This window comes from Pundamilia nyererei, unplaced genomic scaffold, assembly GCF_000239375.1.
Source record: "Pundamilia nyererei isolate P.nyererei 1_Seehausen unplaced genomic scaffold, PunNye1.0 scaffold00006, whole genome shotgun sequence".
Lineage (NCBI taxonomy): Eukaryota > Metazoa > Chordata > Actinopteri > Cichliformes > Cichlidae > Pundamilia > Pundamilia nyererei.
Window position 1 is genome coordinate 3,663,897 of NW_005187407.1, and position 20,172 is coordinate 3,684,068.

A 20,172-nucleotide genomic window follows, 5' to 3' on the forward strand; every position below is an offset into this window, starting at 1 on the left:
TTTTTTTCTTGTTCCCCCCACCCAGTGAGCCCGTCACGTCACAGCATCTCCGAGTGGAGGATGCAGAGCATTGCACGAGACTCGGACGACAGCTCGGACGAGGAGTTCTTCGATGCTCACGGTAACTTGCTGCTCTGATTTGTAAAGTAAATGTGGAATCTGGGTGAAATGTTTCTAACCTGTTTGGCTCCCCTTTCTTCATTTCCTTTGAATGCGTCTCTTTAATCGCAGATCAGTTCTTAAGCTTCCCAGATACCCAGCATGCTTTGGGGCTACAGTTGAACTAGGTGGGTGTGCTGCGGCACCAGTTCTTCCTGCTGGATAAGTTTGGCCGAGAAGACACGAGCGAGGTGTCTCATCCCAGTATCACGTTCAAAAATCACAATCGTCTCTGCCCAACTACATTCACACAGTTCACGGTGCATCAAAGAAATAAAAGAACCCCTGTGAATAATTTACGTGTGTGTGTGTGTGTGTGTGTGTGAGGTTGAAATTCACCGTTTAGTCAATATGATGAATGAGAATAAAATTCTGCACGATGCAGTCATTGATTACACTGATACTAATTTTGCTGCATTCATTAGTTTCCACCTACCCCGAGTTTAATAGGTTGCTCGTGACACTATGAGTCACTGAGAAAACAATAACTAAAATGAATTGTGTTGACGTCTAATTATTTTTTTTCATATTAACATGTGTCACAGTATTCGTGTTTATATGGATTCATTGTTTGTGTGTGTGTGTGTGAGAAGCAAAAGCCAGATGGCCTGCTTAAAACGTCATGATTTATGAACACTTATTTAATTATGGGTAAATAAATGAGGGCATCAGAATGAGCTTATACACGTAAGTGTTTGTAAATCACATGATGCAAGTACACAAATTAAATCTGGAAAACGACTGAGTTGGCTCAGATTGCTTCCAATTTTAGGCTTCTGTCTTTAAAGTTCTTGTGATCTTCTTGCAGTAACAATCACTCAAGGATTAGAAAAGTGTGTGCAAGTTTATTTTTACACTCCATATTTTTTTTTTTTTTAATGCAAATGAATAAAGGAAGAAAAAAAAAAAGCTAAGGAGGTGAATTTGCCAATGATGGTACACGTGTAACCTGTCGTATTTAATTAACATGTTTTATTTAAATCATTGAAGGTTTATAAATAAATAAAAAATGTTGCAGTGGAATAAAGAAAATATGACATTTTTATCCAGTTTAACACTGGATGGTTGTTTATATTAATGAATAAATTAGAAGGATGTTGAAGCAACTGAGGAAACAAATGAAATAAAGGACTCTGTTGATTTCGAGTCAGAAAATTTTGTGTGTTAGGAACGATGCTACAAAAACTTGCCGCAAGCCCTTGTGAGTATTCCAGCCAAATCGTTATGAAATAAAGAATGTCACTTGATTTCCTGCGTTGATGCCGTTTATTTGTAGTGTAGCTGCTGTAGAAATAAATAGGACATGATTTGATTTTAGGTCAAATCTTGATTACCCAGCTAAAGTGAACGCTGTTGGCAAAAATCGCCCCGAGAGGAATTAAAAAGGATCTGTTTGAGGTCCTTTTATAATCACAGGTTAATGTCAGTAGATCAGTGAGACAATTCATCCATATGTGTGCATGAATTTAAGGCGCATAGTGAAATTTTTGTAGCAGGTAATCATGGAGGAAGTTGACTGTTTTTAGTTTATAGAAAATAAATTATAGTGATACAATAAATGCAAAACAACGTATACTCACTGTGTGTGGATGATCACACATGGAAACACCAAGCTTCATGTGCATTTGTGTAGGTTGTTAACTTGTAGGAAACCCTAAGGTTCCTTTTCCTTCATTCCCTTCTTTATTAGATCACTTTGACACTGACAGGGTTCATTTAGATTAATTTTCTTTTTTTTTATTGTTCATTTTTAGCGGTTTGTCTTTGTTATTCTATTTTATTTGTTTGCATATTTATTTTTATATCCCATTATTTGTTGACACGCAGCAGGGTTTGTGGTTCGTGTTTAAGGACTGCATTGTGTGGGTTTGATTGGGTGAATAGGTTGTCGGGGTAAGCTGCAAACAAATTGGCCTTTCTTGGGATTAATAAAGCAATCTGGCACTCTGAATCTGAACTCTTGGTGTAATAATCCATTCAAAACCCCTGAATAGTGAATACAGTTTTAACCAATCTGTTGACCCCCCCCCCCTCACAGAGGATCTCTCTGATGGAGAGGAGGTCTTCCCGAAAGAGATTGCCAAGTGGAACTCCAATGACCTCATGGACAAGATCGAAGCTGCAGAAACGGAGGAAACTCCTGGTATGATGAACACCTCTACATGGGCAGGCACAGCCCAATGACACTTGATGTTAAATGTGTGTTTGTGTTTCTAGGTGAGCTGTTCAAGGAAATGACTGTTGATTATGAAAGAGCAACCAGCGAGGAAAGATTAGATGAGGTATGTGTGTCACATATTGACTGCCAATGCAAATAACACACCTATAACTCGCACTCCTCTGATGCCCGTCCATGTCTGGAATAAATATCCCTTACAAGCCATCTGCTGAAAGTTTCCTTCAGGACATGATTTAATTTGAGTTTAGCTGCTAAAAAACAAAAAAACATATCAGGCTTTAAACTTTGGAGGATAAGAGCCTCTCTGTCCTCTTGTGTTCAGATGCGTGGCTGTCTTAGCGGCCAAGCCGATAGCTCTCCCATTCCCACCATCACGGTAACAAGGCACCAGTCAGTAAGTAAGCATTTTGGCCCCAGTGCAATGTGGGGTACAACAGTTCTTCAGACACCACCAGTCTATTAAATGCCCCTGCCCTTATCCTCGCCGTAGCCCGAACCCAAATCCATGTGTACTCCTCAACCTCACCACCTTCTGTTCGACCCCCTCCCCCCTCCTCTGTACTTAATGGAAATGTGAAGTTTTGGATTGGAAGTAAAAGACAAAACTACACATTGTGCTGTGCTAATTAGTGTGAACTTGTCATCAGGAAGCATGGTTGTTGTTTGCTGTTAGTTGAACGGTTGTCCAGGTGAAGGTTGGCTCTGTTATGTGTCTTCATGGTTCCTCACCCCTCAATGGCTATAAAAAGCAGTTTGCCATGTAATTCATGTTCAAGACGATGGACGCAAAACGTTGCAAGTCGTACCTTTTGAATCGGTTAAAAAGTGATTTGATGCCCATTTTCAAGGCCTCGTTTATCTGTTTTTGTTTGCTTGTTTTATCACTCACAGTAAGTACGTATTCTTTGGTCATGCTGATGAAGTGAATAAACATTTTATTGGATATTTTCCCGATAGCGTGCCTTAACATTCCCGTCCATAACGCTGCTTATTAAATTTGCTGTTCTCAGGAGAGCTCTTCCCAGCAGTGTCTGCAGCCCTCCAAGATCCATGTGCTCATCTTGGTCTTGCACGGAGGGAACATCCTGGACACCGGAGGAGGCGACCAGAACAGCAAGCAGGCCGACGTCAACACAATCAGTACGGCTTTCGACACAGTCATGCGTGTTCACTATCCTGCGGCGCTGGGACGCATCGCCATCCGCTTGGTGCCCTGCCCTGCCATCTGTGCTGAGGCCTTCTCCCTAGTGTCCAAGTAAGAGCACGCGCATGCACACATTTCTCTGCAGGCTCAAAACCTCATGGATAATCATTGAAGGTTTGTGTGCAGTTAGGTTCATAATTTATTGGATGAAGACAGAATTCTTGTGGTTTTACACAACCACAGTGGAGTTTAAATCAGATAATCAATCAAGATGTGATTGAAGTGTAGACTTTCAGCTTTTATTTAAGAGGTTTGATGAAGAATTTCATTAACTGTTTAGGAATTACAGACATTTTTATACAGTCTCTAATTTTAGCTCTAAAGTAATTGGGCAAATTTACATCATTTTAAATGTAAGGATCCTAAGGCTCAGTGACTGCCTAAAGTCTAGAGCCCATATACATTTTCTGTTGAAGTGCTCTGGTGAACCTTTACTACAAACACTTGAGTTGCTGCTTGTTTAATAACTGAAAAGCTGTGCCTTTGAGCTGAGAACAGGTGACTGACTCCGCTATTGAAAAATATCATATTTCTGTACCCTGAGAAACTCTTGGGTTGCTCTTACAGTTTGCTTTGTGTCATTGTCCATTTGCACTGTGAAGAATTGTCCGATCAGTTTTGCAGCATTTGTCTGAATCTGATCAGAGTGTAGCTCCATACACTTCACAGTTAATCCTGCAGCTTCTGTCAGCGGTCGCATCACCAATAAACACAAGTCCTCCGATTATACTAGCAGCCATACGTACCCATACCTTCACACTGCCTCCACCATGTCTGACATTATGAGTTGTTTCTCTAATACTCTATATTTTCTCATCCATGTTCATGCTGGTTTCATCTATCCACAGATATTTTTATACAGTGTAACCAGTGGTTTGCACCTTGCTGCAAATTCTCTGTATTTAAGTTCATGAAGTCTTCTTTTGATTGTAGATTTTGCCAGTGATAATTCTGCCTCCTGTGGTGGTGGTTGTTGTTGTTTTTTGTGTTTTTTCTTAACGATGTAAATAATTCCTCACACACTTTGGCCTTCTTCAGTGGTCTTTCAGTGTACCGGATTGTTTATTTGGCCACTCCTGAAGTTTTGTCTCTCTCTCTCTCTGAGAGGTTGATTTTGGTTTTTCAGCCCAATGATGGCTGATTCTTCTTCGTGCCATATATTTAAATTTACAGTTAAAAGCTTTAAAATGTAAATTCAACACTTTGAATCAACTTCAATTATGCCTTCTTCATTTATCATGACATAACAAGTGAAGATGCCTCACCTGGCCTTGGAACTGCTCGTCAGTCAATTATAGAATTAGTTTTGAGCCACTAAAAATGAGGGACTCTATAAAAAAAAAATGCATCTGACTTTGTTAAACCCCTCCAATTAAACTCAAAGTCTGCCTTTCAGCCACATCCTGATTTGTAATTTAAAAATGACGACAAAAATTGTGTTTGTGAAACAAATTGTGGTTCTAACCGTATTTTAGCTCGATAGCTGTTTACTTATGATGGAAGAGGTCCAGGTGCAGCTCGTGACTCCTGTCCTCTCTTCCTGCATTTATTTATTCTCCCGTGTGCATGCCTTGGGTTTTAAATTTCATAATTTGATTTTTATCCACTAATGTTCTCACAGCTTGAGCCCTTACAGCTACGATGAAGGTTGTCTGTCCAGCAGCCAGGACCACATCCCGCTGGCAGCCCTGCCTCTCCTCGCCACCTCTTCTCCACAGTACCAGGATGCTGTGGCCACCGTCATCTTCCGAGCCAACCAGGTGTATGCGGACTTCATAAAATCTCTGGACGGGGCTTCTTTCTCCGGCCAGGTCAGATACCGATAGGGTTTGTTGTTCTTGTATGCTGTTTAATAAAGAATTGGAGTCATTAGAGTTGAACCAGCTGTACTTTTTGGAGCCACATTATCCTTACATCCAGCGTGTAACTGCGGAAGTCTTTTCAGGTGATCCTGAACCCCACGCATATATGTAATAAATATTTTTCATCCTTTAACTCTCCAGGTTTGCCTCATTGGGGACTGTGTGGGAGGAATCTTGGGCTTTGATGCTCTGTGCAGCAGCAATCAAACAGTAAATGAGAGCCAGAACAGCAGTCGCAGAGGCAGTGTCATTAGCGTACAGGTAAGCGAGACATCCTCCAGCATTAATGAATGCACGGCGACAGTCTCGGCTCATCCTAAACAGTGCCTGAAACATTCCTGTGTGCACCTTTAACCTGTTTTGTTCTTCTTAATTGGCTCATTTGTTGATATTTTTTTCTTAAGGTGCTGGAAGTTTTAATGACACATTTTCACAAATTTCCCCTGCAGGACCAGGATCTTCTCTCTCCTGGCATCATTGTCAACAGCGGACACGGATCAGCGTCTCCAACCTTGGAGGGCAGCCGCCACCTCAGTCGCAGCAACATCGATATCCCACGTACCAGCGCAGGCGACGACACCAAGAGACAGCTGCCTCGGAAGAGAAGTGACTCTTCCACCTACGAGCTGGACACCATAAAGCAGCACCAGGCTTTCCTGTCCAGGTGTGTCGTCCGTGGGAGGACAAACTCTTTATGTGGAATGAACTTCTTTTGTCCTTTTGTCATGCACTGTCAGAATATGTTTTATTTTTAGTTCCAGGCACGGAAGTGACTTTGTGTTGTCCTCCCAGCTTACATTCCAGTGTCCTGCGGAACGACACAACCTCCCGAAGGTCGAGCAGTAGCACAATGCTGGATGGAGGCTCCCTGGGGAAATTTGACTTCGAAGTGTCCGACTTTTTCCTCTTTGGCTCTCCACTTGGCTTGGTACTTGCCCTGAGAAAGACTGTGATCCCTATGTTAGATGGTGAGCTTCAATTACCAGGCTTTGTACTATCTGTAAAGTGAAAGGTTTGCCCCAGATGGAAATCTGCTTATTACTATAGACACCTATAGACCAGGCTGTCATCAAAATATGCTTGAATTCTTCCCTTCCTCTTTCTTATGTCTCTGGTTTCATTTCTCCCCCTAGTGGCCCAGCTACGACCTGCCTGTCAGCAGGTTTATAATCTGTTCCACCCCGCTGATCCTTCAGCCTCCCGCCTCGAACCTCTGCTGGAGCGGAAATTTCACCTCCTCCCTCCGTTCAGCGTGCCCCGTTACCAACGCTTTCCCCTGGGAGATGGAAACTCCGCCCTGCTGGGTGAGCTCTTTTTACAGATGATAGATGAAAGGCCACGTTAATGTGAAGCTTTCAGTCTTTGTACGTCTGTCTTGGATGCACACACACGAATGCAAAATACCCTTTAAAAAAAAAAACCCCCCAGCAACAACCACTTAAGATCACATCACCTGATGCTTCAGATGCTGATTTTAACCCACTGTCCTTTTTCCCATGGATGCACACCATAGATGGCTTAAAGATGCCTTAGTAGCATGCGTTGAGTTCATTTACAAAGTAGACACTGCCTGAAAGAAAAATACACGCTTTTCTACTGTTTGTGCTTCGGCATGTTTTGTGAAGCAGTTTATTAATCTCGGTGTTGTCACAGTCCCACTGGTGGTTTCTGTTTGGACTGATCTTTATAGCGGAGGATGCCTACCCTGTTTATACAATTACATGTCTGATGTTCTCGAAGAAAACGCACACAGAATTTAATAAGATCTTTAATGAGGAGAAATTTCTTTTTTTTTTTAAAAAAGATATCTAACATTATTGAATCAGGAACTGAGGCTTAGTAAGGATGGAAACCGGGGTTAATAAAGATGTTTAATATGGTTAAGATGTTTCTTAATTACTTCAGACCAGAGTTTTTGTGTTCCCTGGTGGTCATGGCCTCCATCAGATCAGCTACCAATGACCATCTTCAGGCCTTCCAACATTTTTTTTTTTTTTATAGCGATGAAGTTTCAAAGACAATTTCAAGATCACTGTTAAGGCAAGAGAGTTCAAATGATTTCATAAATAGCATATTGCAGGCTTTTTCTAATCTTAGAACAGGGTCATATGTCAGCTTATTGTGTCTCTGAGGAGCAGCTGTGGTCCAGGAAAAAGTGAGCTCCACTAAGGGCTTGACTCTTGTTCCTTGTTCAGTTCTTGCTTCATATGTTTTTGTCTTCCTTGTCTTCTTTCCTTCCTCCTCTCTTGGCCTCCTGTCTCCATATCCGTGTACCTTGCTCTCTACCTCTAAAACCTCCTCCCCCGACTTCTGCCCCTCCACCCACCCCCCTCTGTAGTGGAGACAGTCCAGAGCAACGCTCAGCTGCTGCTTGACAGCGGGCCCCTCCTGTCCCTTCGCTGTCAGGAGACCATCAGTGAGACCTGCATCCCTGTACCTGTGCTAAACTGGCAGGAGGGCTCCCTCAAAGCCACACCCGCCACTATGGAGTGTGTGTAGCCTCTCCCATTCACCTCTATCTGTTCCCAGCCCTCATTCGCCGTATCTCTGTCGTCCCTGTGTTCGTCCCTCTCGCCATTACGTCGAGATGCTCAGATTCCAGGCCACCTCTTACACTCTTTGAGTATGTCCATGCTGTCATTTCAGTGTCTCCAAATACTGATAAATACATATATATTTGACCTTTTAGCATCGTGTCTTCTGGTTTACAATTTAAAAAGAAATGTAGCCAATTGGAACATCAAGTCATGGAAATACTCGAGACAAATCTGCTAAGCATCTCTTGTGGTGCTGTGTTTTGCTTTGTGCCATCACATTTTCATGACAGAGTTTGGAAGATGCAAGCGTCTGTGTTTGTGTGCTGCGGTTTTAAGGCCGGTTTCAGTGTATTTGCATCATCTCTGTAATATTAGCTGATTTGTGGTGACATAGGGTTTTTTTGTTTCCTTTTTTTTTTTAATACTGTTTTTTTTGAATTTCCAAAAAAGGTTTTGATGTGCTGCTTGTGACGTGTTTGTGCAGTGGACTTGGAGCTCTGTGTGTACATGCTAAACAGACTGAAGCCTGTGCTGCTTCTTGTGATGCTAGTCAGAGGTCTTGTGATTTTACTAAATCTCTGACGTTATTTTATTTTCAAGACATTAGAATAGGCTCTGAATTAAAAAATCACCTCCATAACACACACTAATATTACTGTAGAAGACGTGGATATTTGTGATTTTACATTCACTGTGTGTTTAATGTCTTCATTTACCAGTCACGTGTTGATCGGTGAAGAAATGTGACCGGGGCCTCGCCGCCTGCTGTCACATTTCTCACCTGCATTCCCCCTCCTCCCCCAACCGTCACCGTGAGTTCCCCCTTACCTGTGTCTCTGTCTAATGGGATCTCCTTGTTTGGGCTCAATAGCGGATGTTGTTCAGTCTCATGGTGGTGTCTTCATGGACAGTTCGTACCCCTCATCCCCCGTAACGGGCCCCCTCTCCCGGGGCCAGCGGAGGGCCAGTGAGGTCAGCATTGCCAGCCAGGTCTCAGGAATGGCAGACAGTTACACTGCCACCAACATAGCCAACAGTAAGTGCTCTCAATACCAAACAGTCTCTCTTTCTCTCTTCCTTCCACTCACACAAACACTCTTCTAGTAATTCTCCCGCTTTCTCTCACATTCAGCCCAACTTTTATCTGCTTTTATCTGTCCTAGTTTCTCTTTCCAACACCCCGACATCATTTACTCTCACTCTGACTCTACACACACCCTGCTGTCCTGCAGAAACAGTCTAGTCAGCCACGTTGAGTGTCCCGCTCCCTTTTGCTCTTTTCTGCTTTGCCAGATTTGGGATTGAAGTGAGACTCATGTAAGGTGATTTATCCATCTCCTGTTAAAACTAAGACAAGATCAGAGTCCCGGAGAAGAAACCAGCTTAGAGCCACTTTCCACTGTCTGTCTTTCTCTTACTCACTGTCTAAATGTAAATGCAATGAACGAGTGCTGCATTTAATTAATGTGGCGATGCATGTAGACACCTGTTTCCCTCAGCCATTCCTGCATTGTCGACTCCCTATTGCAGTGTTTGCTGAGATAACCGGTACTGTTTCCTCTTTGTTTGAATGTCCTTTGAATTCCTCCTCCCCCTCACCCGTTCACTTCTGTTACCAGAACATTTATTTGTGCCTCATGTTACTGCGCCTGAACACTGCTGTTCAGCCACCCACAGTATAACCCTGGAAATGTGCTTAAACTGATTACGACATGTTTCTCTTCTGCAACAGCATCACTCTGCCCCATTTACCTGAGCGGTTCCTAATATATCTTTAGGGCTTACACAGTCGCAGCTCTTTTTAAAACTCTCCAAGCTGTCCTAAACTGTCACAAGTGAATTTGTATTCATCATATCATATATGGTTTCTTTATCTTTTTGTTATTTTTGCTGTTGTTTTTCCCCCATAGCTGAATCAAACCAGGTTAACCAATCCAAAAAATACAGTCTTTTGTCCCTACTCGCCCTATCATCACAAAACAAATTCTTCCTGAAAACTCCTCCCACGTCCCGTAAGGAAACAAAGGCTTGCCAGGCCGCAGGATCTTCTGATGCATACGTAGCGGCAGAGCTGGACGATGAGGCAGACTCTAGTGAACCTCTAAGTCCCACCGGCCAGTACGAGAACTACCGGGCAGGGCTGGACTTTGCTATATCTGATCTGGTCTCACTGGACTCCCAGGCTGAAGTGGACCAAGGTATTTTTATAAGGAAGGGAGCTACTGAAATCAGTGTGAGGCTACGGCTCTCTTCCATGTGCTGCTCTGTTTTGTGCCACAGTCAAAAGCCTCAGCGCTGCTCTTCCAAAAAGCCTCTTTGCCTCCCTTTCACTTCATTTTTCTAAAATGTAATTCACAGCGATTCAGGTGCATTCACTGTCACTGATGAGGGGTAATCCATAAATCTAGATGCTGCCGGGGCTTTTAAAATCATTCATCTTTTTTCACACGCAGACTAACACAAATAACCACCTTCAGCTGCTCATGTAATCAGCTCTAACTATCGGTTCCTGTTCTCAGCCTTTGGATTTGCTGATAATAACCATTATAAACTCCTTCCTTTCCCTCCTGTAGCTGAAGAACTGCTGGGATTGGTGATGAGTGTGGCTGAAATTTGAATTCAACTTCTTTCTTTTTTTGCTATAACATCAGGGGTGTTGCACCTTTCTGTGGCATCACATACCTCACGCTGGCTCTTTGAGTTTCATCTTACGTCTCTGTACCCTATTCACTCCACTCCCATTGCAGTTGCAGCACGCTGGTGGGGCACAAAGCGGCTGGACTTTGCCCTGTACTGCCCCGATGCCCTAACAGCTTTCCCCACAGTGGCTTTACCGCACCTGTTCCACGCATCATACTGGGAGTCTACTGATGTTGTGTCTTTTCTCCTGAGGCAGGTGAGTAAACGGCAATAATGAAAGTGTTAGGACTTATTCAAAAATTCTCAGTATGAATCACTGAATTGTCCCCTTTCAGGTCATGAGGCACGAAAACTCAAGCATTCTGGAGCTCGATGGAAAAGAAGTGTCTGAATTCACCCCCTCTAAACCTCGAGAAAAGTGGCTCCGCAAGAGGACTCACGTGAAGATCAGGGTGAGCATCTTATCTGGAAACAAAGTCTGTTTCAGAGAGCTTTAAAGTTTAGTCGGGGACACCACGATACCTGCCATCTAGTTACAAATCAAAAAATAGCCCTTTTGTTTTTCTTTTTCTAAATTCATTTCAATTTAAAATTTTAATAAAGCACCAAATCACAACAACTGTTGCTTCAAGGCAAAGACCCTACAATAATACAGAGAAAACGTCCAACAATCAGATGACCACCCCCCCACCCCCCCCATGAGCAAGCACTGGGTGACAGTGGGAAGGAAGATCTCCCTTTTAAAAGGAAGTAACTGCCGTTAGGGTTGAGGGGAAGGAGACGTGACAACACTCTGGACGACAGCCAAAGATTATTAATGACTAATTCAAACCAATATGCAAAAAAAAAAAATTGTTGGTATTTGTAGACTGTTTATGTTTAAATAAAGATAAAGCAACACATCAGCATTTTCCCTTTGTTTCTTCTGCATTGACAGAACGTGACCGCCAACCACAGAGTGAATGACGCCGTCTTCACTGAAGATGGCCAGCAGGTCTTGACAGGCCGCTTCATGTACGGCCCTCTGGACATGGTGACTTTGGCCGGGGAGAAGGTGAACATGCTTCTGTCTTTAGTAGCTCACCTGCTGTTAGAGATACCCGGGAAATCTGGGTTTGAGCTTTTTTTTTATTTTTTTTTAAGTTCACTTCTAAGTGGATTTTAAGTCTCATACATTTGAGACATGTGTCTTATGTTTGACATACAATCCAAAGTTCAGGTATATATAATGATTGCTGTGAAATTTTAGCTTCATAAATTTCAAGATATATCATTGAAAAACGGTCCGTTGACCCAGGACATCTTGAAATCTGAGCCACTGCTTGAGCACAAGTATGTCGCATTCACTGGCCTTACTAGACTATTCACCAGTTGGCTAGTAGAGCCCTACATTTGAGCACTCACTAATAATGTGAAACATTTAGAAAACTTTTTAATGTGAAATATTTAATCATAAAAATGAAGACAATGTTGTTTTCGTTCAACTTTACCTCTGGGTTGAGGAAATATGAAAAAAAACTCAAATATCTGTCGATCAGCTGCATTGAAACGCTTTTGTTTCCTTTTCATTCCTGCGCAGGTCGACCTCCACATCATGACCCAGCCACCATCGGGAGAATGGGTGTACTTCAACACCGAGGTGACCAACAGCAGCGGGCGCGTGTCTTTTGTCATCCCAGAGGACAAGCGTCTGGGAATCGGCGTGTACCCGGTTAAAATGGTGGTCAGGTGAGATTAGCCTGGTACCAAACTGTTATTGTATTTTATATATTCAAGCTTTTTGTCCGTTTATCTTCACAGAGCCTCGTTTCCATTTGACTTTTAGCTCACTTTATTGCAGCTCATTTTTTCTTTAATCCTTTGGTTTCCGTTTCCTTACTCTTTTTCTTTTTATTCACCAGGGGTGACCACACGTTCGCTGACAGCTACCTGACAGTTGTTCCACGTAGCACGGAGTTCGTAGTGTTCAGCATCGACGGTTCATTTGCTGCCAGCGTTTCGATCATGGGCAGTGATCCCAAAGTGCGAGCTGGAGCTGTAGATGTTGTCAGGTAGCTGGCTGCTCTACCTCTCCTGTTTTCTTGGCTTCACATATTTTCTCCCTGATTGAACTTTAAGATCTGGTGTGTCCTGCTGCTTCTCCTTATTTCAGGCACTGGCAGGATTTAGGCTATCTGATCATCTACGTGACCGGACGGCCAGACATGCAGAAGCAACGGGTAGTGGCCTGGTTGTCTCAGCACAACTTCCCTCATGGCATTGTCTCCTTTTGCGATGGCCTGGTCCACGACCCGCTCAGGCACAAGGCCAACTTCCTCAAGTCTTTGACAGAGGTCAGAGTGGGGATGGGAGAGGGGACAGTGAGTGTTTTAAATAAAGAACCGAAGCGACAAATGCTGACAACCCGTTATTATTTTAAAAATGTACCCATTTGTTTAGAAGAAGCCAGGATTGAACATTTCTCGTCTTCATTTCTCCGATTTCAGGCACACATGAAGATTTTTGCTGGCTATGGATCAACCAAAGACATCTCAGTCTACACCTCCATTGGCCTCCCTTCTTCTCAAATATACATTGTTGGCAGACCTTCTAAGAAGATGCAGCACCAGTGCCAGGTATCACTTTCTGCAAACGATCCTGTTAATAGTCTCTTCTCACATAAAAAAACAAAAACAAAACTAAAGTAAAAGCTCAAGTCACCGCAAAATGTGTTGCTTTTTAGTTGACAGTTGTTTCTCTGATCCTTCAACAGTTCATTACAGAGGGATACGCAGCTCATCTGTCCCAGCTGGAGTACAACCATCGCTCTCGGCCAGCCAAGACCACCAGTGCACGCATGGTGCTACGCAAAGGCAGCTTTGGCTTGGGAGCAAACAGTGACTTCTTGAGGAAGAGGAACCATCTGTTACGCACCATCTCCTCTCAGCCAGCCCCCAGCTCTCCGACGGGCAGCATCCACAACAGGCCGGAGCGCACGCAGAGCCAATCAGACAGCGAGCGGCTGGAGCGGGAGCGGCTGGAGCGCGCTCACAGCCACGGCCAGGGAGGGGCCCAGCGCAGCATGAGCATCACGGCCAGCTGCTGGGGCCGCAGCAGCAGCACCAAGCTGGAACCAGGAGTTTTCAGCTCAAAATGAGACTGGAGACACGATGCAGGGTTCGGGAGAGTGACTTACAAATGCAGTGCTGAGGAAGAGACGCAAAGTGACGTGAATATAAACGCAAACAGTGGAAAGCAGTTGGCTTCTTGCACCAGATGGGTAAAATACCATAAGGAAAAAAAATCAGGTGCTATAAATCACTCTTTATAAAAACTAACACCAGTCACATTCAGCACAGATATTTATGGGCAGAGCATGAGGCAACATTCATGATAACACAGACCAACATTTCAAGAAGTGTTGCCCCAAGGCGGGAAAGTGCACACAACCAAATAAAGCTAATATTGTAGGGATCCAGGCTGTTTGTACTGTTTAGTAAATATTTATTAGTCTTGAATACAAGGTCAGTTTTGCTCCTTCAGCACATGGAGACAGTTACTTACTTACACACACACACACACACACACACACACACACACACACACACACACACACACACACACACACACACACACACACACACACACACACGCCCCATGCAAACAACACAGAGTTGTTACAGTAGCAGCTGTAACCAACTAACGTGACCAATGCAAGCACAACAACGACTACAGAGACTAACTTTGTTTATAGCAGTTTTAAAGCTGCGTCCTTTTTAACGCGATGATCAGGTACGTTCCAGTCAGAGAGCGGAGCTGAGAATCAGGTGAAGCTGATTCGTCAATTTAGTGTACACACGGAAACAATCGAGAAGCCAAAATTAATTTTTGTTAGATTTCTTTTCTTTTTTTTTAAGAAACACCGAACAGATTTAACCCTCTCAAGGCAGGCGTTGCAGATTTGCAACAGTTAAAAGCTAACGACCTGATTACCCCACATACATATTTTATGAGGTTTTTTACTCAGAAGTACCACTGCAGGTGTTCTTTTGTGCATTAGCAACAAAAACTTAATTTGAGCCTGAGAGGGTTAACATCTTTACACTCCCGTTCTGCTTGTTTTCTGGTCGCCCCTTAGACACGAAGAATCATGTAACGCAACACGAAGCAAAGCGCGTAATTACCCTTTAACTGTGGCTGCAGCTGAAACTGTTCTTGGGTTTTATTGCATCTCACACTTCACTTTATGCCATCGCTGCCGTACCCTCCTGAATGAGCAGCGTGCAGCTCTGCTATAGGGAAAAGCAGTACTGTAAGGGAAAGTGCCAAAGTGAAGCAGTGCTGAAGGATAAGCCGTCTGTGGATGCAGAGGAAAGGAGGGCTCTCCTGTGTAAAAACAGAAACATAATAAATGGGTTAGTTTGTGTAAGTATGTAGTTGAATGCCTTAACAAGGCTTGTACATAATTGTTACATTACAGTGCAGATCTGGTATCTGGTCCACTGAAGATCAGTTTCAAGTGTCTTCTTTACTCTGGGGGTAAACACCGTCTCATTCAGGATATACTTTATTGATTGATGATACTTGTTGTTATTTAAGACTATAGAAATTTTAAAATGTATGGATTTTTTTCGTGAACAAAATGTGTTTTAAGATTACTTTATCTATGATGTGTTGTTTTTTCCCCCTCTTTCCTTCAAACTTCAGTTGCAGCAACCAAACCTCAGAGGTCTTTGCCTGGCACAGTGTTGTATTTCTGTTATTTTATCTCTCAGATCACCAGAGTTGTATCAACAGAACTTGTGTCAAAATATTTTTTGTTTTTGTTATTAACTTTTTTTTTTGGGAGGGGGGGGTTCAGGATATGGCTTGTCTCTCTCTTGTTTATCCCCAAGCTGTAAAATGAGGTGTTGAATGTTCTCATAGATAATCCTCCTTAGGTTAAGGTCTCTTTCTCTGTGTTGCTGCGCCTTTAGGAAAAGAAATGTGCAAATTGTAAATCCTGTACAATACGCTGTTGAAAGTAGGAACACAGAGCTAAGATTTTGCTTTAATACCGTCGGCCATTTATTTTCTAAAGCTGGTTTAAAAACAAAATTGTGATTTATTCATTTAAATAACATTTATTTGTACCTCTAGTAATCATGTACAGACAGAGCTGACAGCAGTGGACCAATATGGGCTCAGACACGAGGGGGAAACGTGCAATATTCCCGAGTAGCACCACCAGATCTTACAGACTGTTGAGGAAACACGTCACAGTGCATTGACAATCAGGTGAACAGGCACATGGTCTACAGACGTCAAATTGCAGAGGGTAACTCACCTTAAAACGGCACTGCCCTAATTTTGGCTGTCGGGTTTTCTCTTGCAGAGAGACACGCTGTTTTGTTGTGATGTTTCCATTTTAATATATGGGCATCTAGACAGACACACTTAATATTTATAAAACAGTCAGCCTGGTAACAAAACAAATGGTTTACATAAGTGCGATGAACAGCACGTTTACAGATGACGTAACCTTCAGTTTGCGTTGGCCCTCTTCAGAGGTGTCATTTTAAAATTAGCGGTCCTTTTAGAGGCTTCACTTTGTGATGCAGTTGAATTGTATTGTGCTGAGATGTGTTTCTAAACATTTCATCCACTTCACATTTTCAATAGACGATGTAAGACATCCTAGATCAAAGGCACCTGTAACCTCTTTAATCAGCAATGATTTTATTTTATATTTTCGTCAGCTGGTTGAGGAGAGTGTGACTCATGCTGTACTTCTGTCCCTCTGCATTTTGACCTTGACAAGAATCGGCTTAAAGCCATAACTCTTTAAAAAAACAAAACAAAAAAAAAAAGGAACAGGAAAAAAGCTGCTTGTTGAAGAATAGCTCTTTGTACAATTATTGTAACTTGAAAACAAAAAAAGGACAGTCAGTCCTGGAAAACATGCAGTCATCTAACATTTTCAGCTACTGAACCATGCTCCCTGATCTGAAACGCCTGGATATTAAAAATCCAGAGAAGCGATCCGTGCAGTTTTTGCCACCTCTGGGCAGACAATCGCTTTGATTCTGCTACCAACACACACATTACCAGAGGCCTTACATTTCCCGTTTTACTGCCTTACATTGACCATTGTGCGGCGAGAACGTACGCCGATCACGCCCCGAACAGACTTCACGTTGAAGGACGTTGTTCGTGTTACTTTGTGGGAAAAGATGGGGGCCATATTTTCTAAACAGGACTTTGGTTTGTTTGACTTTTTTAAAGGAAATTTATGAAGAAGAAGAGAGTGGGACATAATTCACCAACATTAGGAAATCCCATCGCTGTCTCCAGCTCCGCCTCCAACAGTTATCGTTCAAAGGCTGTATATCTGCACCACAATATCATGCTTGGAAAATATTTTACCTGTACAGGGTGTGTATCTTGTAGGTTTTGGATAACTACATTTTACCCATTCCCTTGTGTTTTTATGTACAGTGTATAAAGAACATAAAGAACAACTAAGGCATTTGGGCTTTTTTTTTTCTTCCCCACTGAGTTGAAACGAGGATGTGTTTTTTTTTTTTGTTTTTTTTTTATGAGAGCAGGAACTGAAGTCAGACTTTACTTTCACAAAGAAATGGAGATTTATTTAGAGAAATTTAAAAAAAAAAATTGAGATACAAATGTAAGACAACCACGAGGTGGTGTGAGAAGGTGATATCAGACAGCTGAACTGGATGCTTATCTGGGATTAATCATTACTTAAAGCAAAGATTTTGCACAATAATTAAATTAAATGAAACTTTTCTATGAAGCTCAGTGTTACAGAAAATCAGTAGCAATGTCTTTTGTTGAAATCAAAAATCTACTATAACAGAATCCCAGTAAGATCCTTGTTGTCAGCAGTTTTATGTAGGCACTACTTTCTATCTACTCGATTACATCTGACAGCCATTACAAGCAGCTCACTATGACTTCTACCGTGTGTACCTCAGGAGAGCATCACAGTATTATTTTGCTATCACTATTATTTGATATGAAGTGCATTTCAGTACACTGACGAGTTGCTTTCTGCAGAGCTGTTTAGTGAAGGTGCTCTCAGGCTGATGAAGCTGAAGGTGACATCATCTTCTATCTGTTGATGCCCAGTTTTCTCTGGAAGGCATCCCCGTCTCCCTTCGTAGCTTGCTGTGAGATGAATAAAGTCTAGCTGTTAACAGTTATAACGGCACATTACTGCAATTACAGCTGAAAGGTTTCTGTCATACCTTGTTGATGTCTTTTTGTTTCTCCCGGCTGACTATCTCCTCTATGATCTCCCCCTCTCCTCTCACCAGTCTGTAAGACAGCAGGGGGGAAAAAGATCACCAGTTTAACCAGGGTGGGTGAATTCTTCCTCCAAACTCCCACTCTTGTGGCACGCTTTCCCCTGCTTACCTTGTCCTCCCTGTTTCAGGGTCCACCACCCTGCGGATCACGCTCTGCCTGGCTTCGTACTCCTCTTTGGTGAGGGGCCTCTTAGTGGAGAGACGGGCCTTCTGCTCATCTGTCATGACTGGAGAGGCAAAAATTCACCAGATTCATTTTTGGAAAAAAGAGAGGAAGAAATAACCAGATAACGATATCAGAATGAATATCAGAATTGGTGGTACTACATATACTTTGAGTTAATAAAGGTAAAGGCGCTTTCCTCCAGGAACTTGAGCTTCCTCACACAGTCCTAAAACACGCATGGTGATTCTAACATAGGTGTGAGGTAGATAAAGTGCTTAAAGTTTACAAAATAAATGCTGAATGAATGTATGGTTGAAAAGTGACTTTTAGTCTAAAATTTAGGCTGGCAACAAATGCAAGTGACAAGTAGACTGATCGGGATTTGATTTACCAAGACCATCAGAATGAACTAGATGTGGAAAAAAAACAAAACATTTTTAGTTAACTAAAAAGGAAATACACATTGGGCCACAGCTCTTAATTTAAACCCAGGTGCTTTCAGTGCCAGAAACGCCTACCTATGCAGTCTCTTTACAAGCATTTGTGAAAGAAGGGTCATTCTAAAGAGCCTGAGTGTGGTGCTGTAACAGAATGCCGCTGTACCAACAAGTCAGTTTGTGAAATCAACTTGTGATGGTCAAATTATTTAAAAAAAACAAAACATCAATCTTTCTACAAATCAAAGATCTTCAAAAACGGGATCTCAATGTCGTCTGTTAACATCACCACTATAAACAAGAAGGGTTCAGAGCCAATGTAATCTCGCTCCACCTTGAACCCATCTGCAACTCCTACCGCTGGTGTCCTCATTCATGCTCCCCATCAAATGCTTTATTTAGATCTATAAAGAAAGAGTGCAGCTCCTTGTGACCTCCTTTAAACGTCTCCATTGACACTCTCAAAGCAAACGTCACATCTGTAGTGCTCTTTCTCTGAATGAGGTCATGGTGCTGCTCATCACCTCTCTTCTAAACCCAGCTTCAACAACTCATTCCCGCAGCTTTGTGGCCTGCCAGCATTATCCTGCTCTGCAGTGCACTACTTCTTAGACTAGGAAGTAATGTGTCCTAATAAGTCCTTATGTTTCACAAGCTGCAAAACAAATCCCACTCTTGATTTATCAAATATAAAAAAACACCGTTATTTTGTTGTGTCAGACTTTGCGTGACCAGCTGATCCACTGAAGTGAAGTGTGGGGTTGTGTGTGATGTCCTACCAGGCCCGAGCTCCACGGCCCCCTCCTCAGTTTGCCACACCTCCAGGTAGGATGGAGGTTTCTCTGCTGGGCTCTGCTTTATCTCTGCCTTCTTCTTCATCTTCTTCTCCTTTTTCTTCAACTTCTTCTTCTCCTTCTTGATCTGCTTCTTCAGTTTCGCCTTCTTCTTCTTCAGCTGCTGCTTTTTCTTTTTCTTCTTCTTGGCTTCGCTCTTCTTCTTCTCATCGCTTGACGAGGATGACGACGATGAGGAGGAAGGGGTGGATGAGGAAGATGAGGAAGAAGAAGACGAGTGCCTTCTGCGCTTCTTTTGTGTTTTCTCATCTGGGGGAGAAACAGAGAATATAACCCAATGATGAGGTTGATTTTCCTGTGAATGCTAGCATTTCATTTTCCAACCTTTGCTCCTGTGCAACGTCTTCTTTCTGCTCCGACTCCTGCTGTTGGAGGAGGAAGACGAAGATGATGGAGAGGAGGAAGAGGAGGACGAGGATCGTCTCCGTTTCTTCTTCTCGTGTTTTTTCTCTCTGCCAGCTCTGTCGGATGGTCTGCTGCGGTCCATGGCTCACAGAACAACTGTTTACAGACCGTACTGAACGACAAACACGGAAGTGTGCACGTCAAATTCCTTCCGTCGCCTTCTCGGATTGAGGAACCTAGTTCCCACTTCATTTTAATTATTATTATTATTATTATTATTATTAATGCTAAATGTACCTGTATATTGTTTACATGATCGAAATAAATTAACAATTATTATAGTTGCAGTGTTTTATTATGAAACACTTTGCAAGGTAATAGACTCACTGTCATCTACACATCTCAAACTAATACACCAAAGTGTCGTCATCTTTAAACACATCTTTATTAAATACATTCCGTTATTATCTTATTTAATTTGAGATATTTATTAATTAAAT

The 20,172-nt window shown here is 42.5% G+C and overlaps 2 protein-coding genes across 10 annotated transcripts in view; one reads left to right on the forward strand and one right to left on the reverse strand.

Moving 5' to 3' along the window:
* The window catches only part of LOC102198833 (membrane-associated phosphatidylinositol transfer protein 2-like), a 40,755-nt gene extending 26,677 nt beyond the window's left edge, over positions 1-14,078 (forward strand). For 5 of the 9 annotated variants that reach the window (XM_005722116.2, XM_005722119.2, XM_005722115.2 and 2 more), the window contains exons 7-27: positions 26-121; positions 2,198-2,302; positions 2,377-2,441; positions 2,661-2,732; positions 3,349-3,593; positions 5,164-5,353; positions 5,546-5,665; positions 5,854-6,068; positions 6,197-6,372; positions 6,538-6,708; positions 7,743-7,895; positions 8,813-8,977; positions 9,852-10,139; positions 10,689-10,837; positions 10,917-11,033; positions 11,519-11,635; positions 12,161-12,309; positions 12,483-12,632; positions 12,734-12,914; positions 13,068-13,196; positions 13,334-14,078. In XM_005722116.2, coding sequence (XP_005722173.1) covers positions 26-121; positions 2,198-2,302; positions 2,377-2,441; positions 2,661-2,732; positions 3,349-3,593; positions 5,164-5,353; positions 5,546-5,665; positions 5,854-6,068; positions 6,197-6,372; positions 6,538-6,708; positions 7,743-7,895; positions 8,813-8,977; positions 9,852-10,139; positions 10,689-10,837; positions 10,917-11,033; positions 11,519-11,635; positions 12,161-12,309; positions 12,483-12,632; positions 12,734-12,914; positions 13,068-13,196; positions 13,334-13,717 — 3,437 coding nt within the window. In that variant the 3' untranslated portion in view covers positions 13,718-14,078. The remainder of the gene's footprint in view (positions 1-25; positions 122-2,197; positions 2,303-2,376; positions 2,442-2,660; positions 2,733-3,348; positions 3,594-5,163; positions 5,354-5,545; positions 5,666-5,853; positions 6,069-6,196; positions 6,373-6,537; positions 6,709-7,742; positions 7,896-8,812; positions 8,978-9,851; positions 10,140-10,688; positions 10,838-10,916; positions 11,034-11,518; positions 11,636-12,160; positions 12,310-12,482; positions 12,633-12,733; positions 12,915-13,067; positions 13,197-13,333) is intronic. The other 4 variants (XM_005722121.2, XM_005722120.2, XM_005722122.2 and 1 more) reach the window with 4 other exon arrangements.
* Positions 14,079-17,152: 3,074 nt separating this feature from the next.
* On the reverse strand, positions 17,153-19,885 carry arl6ip4 (ADP-ribosylation factor-like 6 interacting protein 4). The gene is made up of 5 exons (XM_013914311.1): positions 19,652-19,885; positions 19,253-19,576; positions 17,980-18,097; positions 17,811-17,880; positions 17,153-17,730 (listed from the first exon to the last, which is right to left on the reverse strand). Exons 1-5 carry the CDS (start codon positions 19,812-19,814, stop codon positions 17,674-17,676), a joined length of 732 nt encoding a protein of 243 aa, XP_013769765.1. The 5' UTR covers positions 19,815-19,885; the 3' UTR covers positions 17,153-17,673.
* Between the last annotated feature and the right edge of the window lie 287 nt (positions 19,886-20,172).

Bases quoted from the DNA above. Each gene is read 5' to 3' on its own strand.
- arl6ip4 (XM_013914311.1), bottom strand. From the start codon at position 19,814: ATGGACCGCAGCAGACCATCCGACAGAGCTGGCAGAGAGAAAAAACAC. The intron at 19,577-19,651 runs GTTGGAAAATGA...TTTCTCCCCCAG, and splicing joins GACGTTGCACAGGAGCAAAG to ATGAGAAAACACAAAAGAAG. The intron at 17,881-17,979 runs GTAAGCAGGGGA...GCTGTCTTACAG, and splicing joins CCTGAAACAGGGAGGACAAG to ACTGGTGAGAGGAGAGGGGG.